Source organism: Pongo pygmaeus, chromosome 6 (assembly GCF_028885625.2).
Source record: "Pongo pygmaeus isolate AG05252 chromosome 6, NHGRI_mPonPyg2-v2.0_pri, whole genome shotgun sequence".
Lineage (NCBI taxonomy): Eukaryota > Metazoa > Chordata > Mammalia > Primates > Hominidae > Pongo > Pongo pygmaeus.
This window is the reverse complement of record NC_072379.2, coordinates 53,548,398-53,559,584: the sequence shown is the minus strand read 5'-3', so window position 1 is coordinate 53,559,584 and position 11,187 is coordinate 53,548,398. Positions and strand designations below refer to the sequence as shown.

Here is an 11,187-nt window from a genome sequence, read left to right as displayed (position 1 = left end):
CCCAGTTTTCTGATACCAAGAGATTCGATGCAATAATATCCCGTCCATTAACCAATGGATGGTTATGGAATTATTTCCCTGGTAATTATAACTTTAAAGCATTTTTTTAACCCATCATCCTTTAGTTTATGCCTGTTTCATCTGGAAGGATGTGCAGGCACAGTCCATTTCCAGAGAGAGAGTAAAGTGATTGTTAGCCAACCATAAACACATACGGAGGCACCCTTCACTTTGTACTGTGGCACCTAGCCCACGCAAGTGAGGAACACCTCTGTTTGTACTCTCTCGCTGTCGTATTCTCCTGTCCTTGAGCCCCTCGGTTTGTTTTTTAGTTTGTTCTTCTGCCCGTCCTAAGATACCAGATTCATTCTTGAGGCCAGCCAGGCGGCCTTGGTGTTGACCCAATAGTGGTGGGGCAGTTGCACCTGATCCTTAGCCTGTGTTACTGGACAGGTGTCAAACCTTTAAAGTAAAAACAAAATCCTAAACCCTGGCTGGGCCTTCTGCCTCATGCCTATAATGCTAGCAATTTGAGAGGTTGAAGTGGAAGGATCTCTTGAGCCCAGGAGTTGGAGACCAGCCTAGGCAACATAGTGAGATCTTATCTCTACTAACAATTTTTTTTAAAAAAATTAGCTGGGTATTAACTTTGAAGTTTACTGCTTTTGGTCAAAATACACTCTTCAGCTAATGCGCTCTTCCAGCTGGTTGTCTTGTTGCCTGCCCTGTGTTGTAAAATGAGGGTCCCTTACTGCATTATCAAGGCAAAGGCAAGACTGGGACGTCTAGTCCACCAGAAGACCTGCACCACTGTCGCCTTCACACAGGTGAACTCAGAAGACAAAGGCACTTTGGCTAAGCTGGTGGAAGCTATCAGGACCAATTACAATGACAGACATGATGAGATCTGCCATCGCTGGGGCGGCAATGTCCTGGGTCCCAAGTCTGTGGCTCGCATCACCAAGCTTGAAAAGGCAAAGGCTAAAGAACTTGCCACTAAACTGGGTTAAATGTACACAGTTGAGCTTTTTGTACATAAAAATAATTAAAATAATACAAATTTTACTTAAAAAAAATTAGTTGGGCATGGTGGTGCACGCCTTTAGTCCCAGCTTCTTGGGAGGCTGAGGTGGGAGGATCACTTGAGCCCAGGAGGTTTGAGACTGCAGTGAGCCATGATCACACCACTGCACTCCAGCCTGGACAACAGAGTGAGACCTTGTCTCAAAAAAAAAAAAAATTCCCAACCCCCATCAAGTAACTGAACGGACCAAATCTTGGCCAAGTGGACCCCAGAGTAAGTTTGAAAACTAAGTTCTTGGCTGGGCATGGTGACTCACACCTGGAATCCCAGCATTTTCGGAGGCCAAGGCAGGAAGATCTCTTGAGGCCAGGAATTCAAGACCAGCCTGGGCAACATAGTGAGACCTCATCTTTACAAAAAAAATTTTTTAATTAGCTGGGCTAGCTGGGCGTGGTGGCTCACGCCTATAATCCCAGCACTTTGGGAGGCTGAGGTGGGCAGATCGCGACGTCAAGAGGTTGAGACCATCCTGGCCAACACAGTGAAACCGCATCTCTACTAAAAATACAAAAATTAGCCAGGCGTGGTGGTGCACGCCTGTAGTCCCAGCTACTCGGGAGGCTGAGGCAGGAGAATCGCTTGAACCCAGGAGTTGGAGGTTGCAGTGAGCCAAGATCGCGCCACTGCACTCCAGCCAGGTGACAGAGCAAGACTCCATCTCAAAAATAAATAAATAAATAAATTAGCTGGGCTTGGTGGTGTACACCTGTATCCCAGCTGTTTGGGAGGCTGAGGTGGGAAGATCACTTGACCCTGAGAGGTCAGGTCTGCAGTGAGCCACGATTATGCCACTGCACTCCAGCCTGGGCAGACAGGATGCAGACCAGGCACACCTCCTTATACGCCCTCCCTCACTAACTATGATTAAACTTTTTCCCTAAGGGCTTAGAAGAAACCAGCTCTTACAAAAGATTCCACTGCTGATGTCAACCAATGGGGATGCTGCCCCTTCTTTTTTGACCTGTTAAGAGACCCAGTAGGGTTTTCACCTCCTCTGCTTCACATTTTGACATCAGAGGGCCAAAAATCCCACCTTCAGATCATGCCAACCTGGCCATTCTTTTATTCACGGAACCCATGAAGGGGCATGAAGCTCGGTGTTTTTCCTTTCATAAATATTCATGACTCCTCCTATGGCTTATTGAATATGTATAGTTGGCCGCACTGTCCAGCATACATTCCTGTTCCCTTTGTCCCTCCCTCAAAGTGTCTGTTTCTGGCTTCTGGCAGGAGGCTGTGCTTCGCAGCCTGTCAGAATGGCCACCTGCAAAGCTGCAACCCTTTCTGAGAAATAAAGCTCTCCTTTGCAGATTTATGAACTGCCTCATTCTTCAGTTGACAATGTATCCCAGTGAAAAGATGGATGAAGACATAGATAGTGGTGGCTCATGCCTGTAATCCCAGCACTTTGGGAGGCCAAGGTTTCAGGATCGCGTGAGCCCAGGAGTTCAAGACCAGCCTGGGCAACATAATGAGACACCATCTCTACAAAAAATGCAAAAATTAGCTGAGCATGGTGGCACGAACCTGTAGTCCTAGCTACCTGGGATGCTGAGGTGGGAGGGTCACTTGAGCCCAGGAAGTCACAGCTGCAGTGAGCCATGATCGCACCACTGCACTCCAGCCTGAGCAACAGTGTGAGACCCTGTTTTTTATTTATTTTTTTTTATTTATTTATTTTTTAAAGACATAGATAGGTAGCTAGAGTAATACAGAGATGAAAGGGAGAGTATTCACACGCTTCTTAAAATAGAAATTACTAAATTTTATTTTACTTAAAGTTAACAGAAAATGACATATTTGTGAAATTAAAGAATTTTTTTTTTACTACTAGAGATATTAATTCCCAAAAGAGTCATTTAACATTAAGAAAAATGATTATGTTATAAAAACTACTAAATGGGCATATTTCACAGCACACACACAGACATACACACACAGCCACACACACACAACTCTAAGAGTGATTCTGTGTTTTCTAGGGGAGAAAATATAATTTATTTTCTTTCCCTCATAGGTTCTTAGGTGAAATAGCCTCCTAAAAATAAAAGTCAGCAGAAGTTTGGCTGGGCACTGTGGCTCATGCCTGTAATCCTAGCAATTTGGGAGGCTGAGACGGGTGAATCACCTGAGGTCAGGAGATTTGAGACCAGACTGGACAACATGGTGAAACCCCATCTCTACTAAAAATACAGAAAGTAGCCAGGTGTGGTGGCAGGCGCCTGTAATCCCAGCTACTCAAGAGGCTGAGGCAGGAGAATCGCTTGGACCTGGGAGGCAGAGGTTGCAGTGAGCCAAGATCGTGCCTCTGCACTCCAGACTGGGCAACAGAGCAAGACTCCATCTCAAAAAAAAAAAAGTGTATTGAGTCATTGCTGTACCCATCATGCAGGAAAGGCTTCTCAGTTCAAATGGATTTCTTTCTCAAGGCAGTGGCTTAGGGGCCTTGCTTAAATAGTATTTTAACAAAGACTCATAAATCCTATAGTGACAAGAGAGCATCTTCAGGTTTCCAAAAGGTGGGAAAATGTCGGAAGGTAAATCTATGGGAAGAGTAAAGTCTATGGCGCTTTTGTCTATGAGCTTATAAGCAAACCCTGCAAATCCTATCTTTAGGTGGGAAAGGCAGAGAGGAGGCAGCACGACCTTTTGTCTTTGTAAATTGCTGTCCTGCCATCAGGCAAGCAGAGGGAAGGGTAGAGTGTCCCCTGCCCTTTAATCTTCTTCAGCTCCACAATCCCTAGTATATTACAGAAGAATATTTTGGTTTCTTTCAGTTTTAACCACATACTTCCATTTTGAAAGCATCCATTGATATCCTGATCCATGGTAAAACTTTCTCTTTGGTAGACTGCTGCAGATATCCAATTCCAAGAATGTCTGTGAGGGCATCATCACTGTTACACTCTCTCCCACTACACCCTTTTGCTGACCTCTTTATTATTATTGCTTAGAATTCTTTTCCTTTTTTGGCTTACGGCTGTGATGTGGCTGGAAGGTGCACTCTCTTAGAAGAGGAGAAGGATAGCTTGGGACTTAAGTCTCATAAGGCCAGTATCATACATATTGTATTAGTCTATTCTCATGCTGCTATGAAGAAATACCCAAGACTGGGCAATTTATAAAGGAAAGAAGTTTAATTGGCTCACAGTTCCACAGGGCTAGGGAGGCCTCAGGAAACTTACAATCATGGGAGAAAGGGAAGCAAACATGTCCTTCTTCACATGGAGGCAGCAAGGAGAAGTGCTGAGCAATGAGGGGAAAGCCCCTTATAAAACCATCAGATCTGGTGAGAACTCACTCACTATCATCAGAACAGCATGGAGGTAAAAACCCTCATGATTCAATTACCTCCCACCAGGTCCCTCCCACCACACGTGGGGATTATGGGAACTACAATTCAAGATGAGATTTGGGTGGGGACACAGCCAAAGCATATCACCAAACCATATCATATTCAGCAGGTTTGAGGGAAATGCTATACATATTTATAAGGGGATTGGGTAAACACATATGTCACATACATCCCACATTTACTTTGAGACTGAGTTTTAGCATTAAAACGAGATGGAATTTGGCTCTTTACAACAAATTTGGCTCTTTACAACAAAAAGTGAACTACAGGATACACAGACAGTTTGTGCAAATCCTCTATAAGCTGCTGAAACTGGCCAAAGGACTGCAGTAGCTTATCAGAAAAGAATGTTTGTGAGGCCCGTCCTTTGTCCAATCGGAGTTGTAGTGGTCTGGGTTGTAAATCAGGATTGATAGCTCCTATTGTTAGGGAGTTTAGCCAAAGGAATTTAGACATTTGCCATGCCAGCCAGGCCCTGAACCCTCTGCCCGTAGGTAACTTCATTTCCTGAAGCTTTGAGTGCAACCTAGTTGATAAAGTGGTGTCTATTTTGGTCTCTCAGATCACACACTTTCTCTTTTCTTTCCTTTTTTTTTTTTTTTTTTTTTTTGAGATTACTCAGGGATTACAGGCCTAAGCCACCACACCTGGCTTCAGATCATACTTTCTTCCATGCCATTAATTTGCTTTCAGCCTTGTTTAGTCTGTTTCTTGTTGCATCTAGTTAATTTATTACATTTGTAATGTGGAGAAATATGAGTCAGTACAAAGAAGTAAGAAAGTAAGAAAAAGTAGAAATCAAAACCAAAAAAGCAGAACAAAGAGAAAGTTCAAAATGATGACTATCTTCTGTCTGTGTAGAAAAGACTGTGAAGTAGGGTACACCTCCATAAGAGAAGTCACAGGGAGCCACATCTACCCACCCATATTTATGTCCTTTGACTTGCTTTTTTCTTCTTCTTTTATGTTTATTCCTCCTCCGCAAATAAGTCACTGCACTCAGGAGAGAGACCGTTGGATAGAAGGGGGGAACAGGTGTTATTCCTCTGGTGATCTTGGACATCAGATTATTTTTTTGCAACCTACAAAACTATAAAGTGAAGTTTTGGCAGTTCCTCAGAAAGTTACCAGTGGAATTTCTTTCTTTCTTTCTTTTTTTTTTTTAAACAAGTTTATTTAAACAACAAGACGTTTGACTTGAAGGGAAAACTATCTAGGATTCTTTTTTGTTTTAGAGTAATTTATCCCTACTTAAAGACAGATTGCCCTACATGTAACAGCTATGTACAAAAAAGTTATAAAATTGTCCTTGGTTTTACAATGATAAATGAAAAACATTAAAATTCTGCAATTGAACAAGGTATGCAAGGATTTTTATGTTGTTGTTGTTGTTAAAACAGTGAGAGCAAAATAACTTACTGGAATATAAAGATAAGAGCTGAATGAGCATGCCACTAATGGAGAAAGGGGGTATTTTCACAGAATCAGTATCTTTCCCCATCCCGTCTCCACTTGATGTCAATCAAAACATACCATTGGCTGTTTAGTTTAAAAAAAAATGCAATATGCTTGTGCACATATACCAGCTACTTTATGTACAATAAAGGAATGGGGAAGGGGGAAATGAAAGAATAGAGAAAACTATATGGTAGTAGTCAGGATGTAGTGGAACCAAATTGCAGTTTTCTAATTGAGAATGTAATCTTGGTCTTTAAAGAACAGAGTTCTGGAGTAAAGAACCAGGTTCCCTTTTCAGTAGACACCTCCCCGTCTGCTGTTGGAACACATCAATTGTATCTTCAGCCTCCATTTCCAGCTGTGCAGGTGTGTCTGTTTCATTGATTGGTTGCCCGTCTAATCGGAATCTGATCTGCCCGATTGACAATCCCTGTTGTTCACAATAGGCTTTCATTAATTTACTAAGTGGTGTATGCCTCTTAATCTTAAACTGCACCACAGAACCATCCTGCCCCGCCACCTTCAAATTAATATGATCGTTATTCTCAGACTTGACTCCTTCCTTGGGCTTTGCGTCGGCCATGGCAAGCGCTGGAGTCTCCTCAGCTGCAGCTTCACAAAAGAGGTACCAGGTCCGCACCAAACGAGCACACAAGCAGCACCAGGAGCGGCAGAAGAAGGAGGCAGCGGTGGACGAGGATAGAGCTACCAGTGGGGTTTCATATGATCCAGAAATTCCATTCCTAGATAGTGTCAGTTCTTTTTTTTTTTTTTTTTTGAGATGGAGTCTAGCTCTGTTGCTCAGGCTGGAGTGCAGTGGTGGGATCTTAGCTGATGGTAACCTCGCCTCTCAGGTTCTAACAATTCTCCTGCCTCAGCCTCCCAAGTAGCTGAGACTGCAGGTGTGTGCCACCACAGCCGTCTAATTTTTGTATTTTTAATAGAGAAGGGGTTTCACCATGTTGGCCAGGCTGGTCTTTAACTCCTGATCTCAGGAGATCCACCTGCCTCAGCCTCCCAAAGTGCTGGGATTACAGGTGTGAGCCACTGCGCCCGGCCCCATACTGTCAGTTCTCATTATATGTAGTAATTATGTTATAAAGTCCCAGCAAATACTGAACTAGCAAACACTGAACCATTGCTTTTAGGAGAAATTCTGGGTTAGGTTTCTGCAAGGCTTTGGTCACAATATTCTCTCAACTGATCAATACATAATCTTGTTTTATGTGTGTTTCTGTTTAAAGACAGTTTATTGGCTGGCTGGCGCCTGTAATCCCAGCATTTTGGGAGGCTGAGGCGGGCAGATCACGAGGTCAGGAGATCGAAACCATCCTGGGTAACACGGTGAAACCCCATCTCTACTAAAAATACAAAAAATTAGCTGGGTGTGGTGGCGGGCGCCTGTAGTCCCAGCTACTCGGGAGGCTGAGGCAGGAGAATGGCATGAACCCGGGAGGCAGAGCTTGCAGTAAGCCGAGATCCTGCCACTGCACTCCAGCCTGGGTGACAGAGCCAGACTCCGTCTCAAAAAAAAAGTTTATTTAGGCTAACAGCTCTCGGGCCTGAGTGAAGCTTATCTAACACATATTTTTTCTCATCATCAGGGTTCGCTTGTTCTTAAGAACACAAGACAGCCCTTCAGCACTATGCTTAGGGCCACTTAGAAGAGCAAAATCACCAACAAAAAGCACAAAAATGCAAAAATCATGGCACTAAATGTACTGTGAAAAGCACACTTGTGTACAGTATGAGAGCTGAAACAAAGGCAGATCTTTCTTGACCTCGGCTGAAAATATGGACCATTTTTTTCTTTTTTCTTTTTTAAAAAATTGAGGTATAATTTTAAAGTGAAATGCATAGATCTTAACTGAGTATTTTGATGAGTTTTTTTCCTTTTGTTTTTTTTTTTTTTAGAGACAGGGTTTCACTGTATCACCCAGGCTGGTCTTGAACTGCTGGGCTCAAACAATCCTCCTGCCTCAGCCTCTTCAGTAGCTGGGACTACAGACACAAGACACTATCCCTGGCTCCACAAACTTTCCTACTCAATTATTTTTTTCATACAAATATCCACAAAATGTAAAAATGCCAGATGTGGCCAGGAATGGTGGCTCACTCCTGTAATCCCAGCACTTTGGGAGGCCAAGACTGGCGGATCACGAGATCAGGAGATTGAGACCATCCTGGCCAACATGGTGAAATCCCGTCTCTACTAAAAATACAAAAAGTTAGCTGGGCATGGTGGCACACGCCTGTAGTCCAAGCTACTTGGGAGGCTGAGGCATGAGAATCACTTGAACCAGGTAGGCGGAGGTTGCAGTGAGTTGAGATCACACCACTGCACTCCAGCCTGGGCGACAGAGTGAGACTGCATCTCAAACAAAAAAACAAAAACAAAACAAAACAAAAAATGCCAGAGGTACTGATTTTGAGGTTATAAATAAACTGTAGCAAGTAGGCTAATTTGCAAATAGGGTATCTTTGAACAAGGATCAACTCTATCCTCATTTTACAAGAAACGAACATATGTGACCACACAAAAACTTGCTCACAAATACTCATAGTAGCATTATTCACAATAACCAAAAAGTGGAAAAATCCAAATGTCCTTCAACTGACACACTGAGTAAATATAAAAAATAATAAATATTTTAAAATTTAAAAATACTATTAATATTCTAAATATATTCTTCCAGGTTTTTATGAATACTTAGAATTTTATTTCTAAAAATATCATGATGTAAATACTGTTTGGAAGCCAGCATCTTCACATAATATATCATCTAATATATTGTATCTTTGCTTATCATTACATAGTCTTATAAAAACATCATTTTGATGTCCATTAAACACCCTTTTTCTTACTTAAGAAGTTTGTTACAGATGCTTAGAATATTTGAAATGTATTAAAAAATTTACAAGAGACTTGTCTTAGTGGAGCACAGTGACTCACGCCTGTAATCCCAGCACTTTGGGAGGCAAAGGTAGTAGGATTCCTTGAGCCCAGGAGTTCAAGACAAGCTTGGGCAACATACGGAGACCCTGTCTCTACAAATAATTTTTTTTTTTTTTTTTTGAGACGGAGTCTCGCTCTGTGCCCCAGGCTGGAGTGCAGTGGCGCGATCTCGGCTCACTGCAAACTCCGCCTCCCAGGTTCAGGCCATTCTCCTGCCTCAGCCTCCCGAGTAGGTGGGACTACAGGCGCCGGCCACCACGCCTGGCTAATTTTTTGTATTTTTAGTAGAGATAGGGTTTCACCGTGTTAGCCAGGATGGTCTGGATCTCCTGACCTCGTGATCCACCCGCCTCGGCCTCCCAAAGCGCTGGGATTACAGGCGTGAGCCACTGCGCCCGGCCCAAATAATTTTTAAAAAATTAGCCGGGCACGGTGGCTCACGCCTGTAATTTAAGCACTTAGGGAAGCCGAGGCAGGTGGATCACCTGAGGTCTGGAGTTCGAGCCCAGCCTGACTAACATGGAGAAACCCCGTCTCTATTAAAAACACAAAAATTATCCGGGCGTGGTGGCACATGCCTGTAATCCCAGCTTCTCAGGAGGCTGAGGCAGGAGAATCGCTTGAACCCGGGAGGCGAAGGTTGTGGTGAGCCGAGATCACGCAATTGCACTCCAGCCTGAGCTACAGAATGAGACTCCGTCTCAGAGAGAAAAAAAAAAAAAGCCGGGGATGGTGGCATGCACCTGCGGTTCTACCTACTTGGGAAGTTGAGGCCAGTGGATCGCCTGAGCCCAAGAAGTCTAGACTACGGTGAGCTATGATCGTGCCACTGCACTCCAGCCTGGACAACAGAGCAAGACCTGGTCTCAAAAAAAAAAAAAAAAAAAATATTGTCTTTAATCCCACAACTGTTATATTTTAGTTACTATTATATTTATATAATAGTATATTTGGCTGGGTGCGGCAGCTCATGCCTGTAATGCCAGCACTTTGGGAGGCCGAGGCGGGCGGATCACGAAGTCAGGAGACTGAAACCATCCTGGCTAACACGGTGAAACCCCATCTCTACTAAAAATACAACAAATTAGCCGGGCGTGGTGGCGGGCACCTGTAGCCCCAGCTACTCGGGAGGCTGAGGCAGGAGAATCGCTTGAACCCGAGAGACGGAGCTTTCAGTGAGCCGAGATCCCGCCACTGCACTCCAGCCTGGGGAACAAAGTGAGACTCTGTCTCAAAAATAAATAAATAAATAATAATAATAGTATATTTATATTTATGTATATTATTCAGAAAGTTTTTGTACTTTCATGTTTTCATGTTTTGTTTTTAGATAAACAGGATTATAATCATACTGTTTACTGTTTTTATTTGTTTTGTTTTTGAGACGGAGTCTCGCTCTGTCGCCCAGGCTGGTGTGCAGTGGCATGATCTCGGCTCACCACAAACTCCGCCTCCTGGGTTCACCGGTTCACGCCATTCTCCTGCCTCAGCCTCCCAAGTAGCTGAGACTACAGGCGCCCGCCACCACGCCAGGCTAAATTTTTGTATTTTTAGTAGAGACGGGGTTTCACCCTGTTAGCCAGGATGGTCTGGATCTCCTGACCTCATGATCCACCTGCCTCAGCCTCCCAAAGTGCTGGGATTACAGGCGTGAGCCACCGCGCCCGGCCTTTGTTTTTGTTTTGAGATGGAGTCTTGCTCTGTCACCCAGGCTGGAGTGCAATGGTGCGATCTCGGCTCACTGCAAGCTCCGCCTCCGGGTTCACGCCATTCTCCTGCCTCAGCCTCCGGAGTAGCTGGGACTACAGGCGCCCGCCACCACGCCCGGCTAATTTTTTGTATTTTTAGTAGAGACGGGGTTTCACCGTGTTACCCAGGATGGTTTCGATCTCCTGACCTCGTGATCTGCCCGCCTCAGCCTCCCAAAGTGCTGGGATTACAGGCGTGAGCCACCGCGCCTGGCCGACCGTTTTTTAATATGCTTTTTAAAAATAAACATTTTCCAATATCAATAAGTATATTTTTATAACACTACTTTTATGGCTGTGTAGATGTATGATAATTAATTGAAAGTTTCATATTAGATTATTTCTCTCTATTACTAATGATACTGTAAAGCATATTCCTACAGCTGAGTCTCTGCATGTATTCTTAATTACTTCCTTGGGGTAAATTGGTAGAAATGCTATTGCTGGGTCAAGCTTATACCCATTCATAGAGCTTTTGTTACATACGGTCAAATTCTTCTACAAGTTACTCTTAACTCTTTGTGGTTTCCCTTCTAGGGAATGATTTCCAAACCACAGGGGTGGGCTCCGGTAGTTAAGTCAGCAC

The 11,187-nt window shown here is 43.7% G+C and overlaps 2 protein-coding genes across 2 annotated transcripts; one reads left to right on the top strand and one right to left on the bottom strand.

Moving 5' to 3' along the window:
- Positions 1-710: 710 nt before the first annotated feature.
- On the top strand, positions 711-1,010 carry LOC129040934 (large ribosomal subunit protein eL8-like). Its single transcript, XM_054495874.1, has one exon. It carries the CDS (start codon positions 738-740, stop codon positions 1,008-1,010), a length of 273 nt encoding a protein of 90 aa, XP_054351849.1. The 5' UTR covers positions 711-737.
- Positions 1,011-5,824: 4,814 nt separating this feature from the next.
- Positions 5,825-6,581, bottom strand: LOC129041524 (small ubiquitin-related modifier 2-like). The gene has a single exon (XM_054497055.2). It carries the CDS (start codon positions 6,478-6,480, stop codon positions 6,151-6,153), a length of 330 nt encoding a protein of 109 aa, XP_054353030.1. The 5' UTR covers positions 6,481-6,581; the 3' UTR covers positions 5,825-6,150.
- Between the last annotated feature and the right edge of the window lie 4,606 nt (positions 6,582-11,187).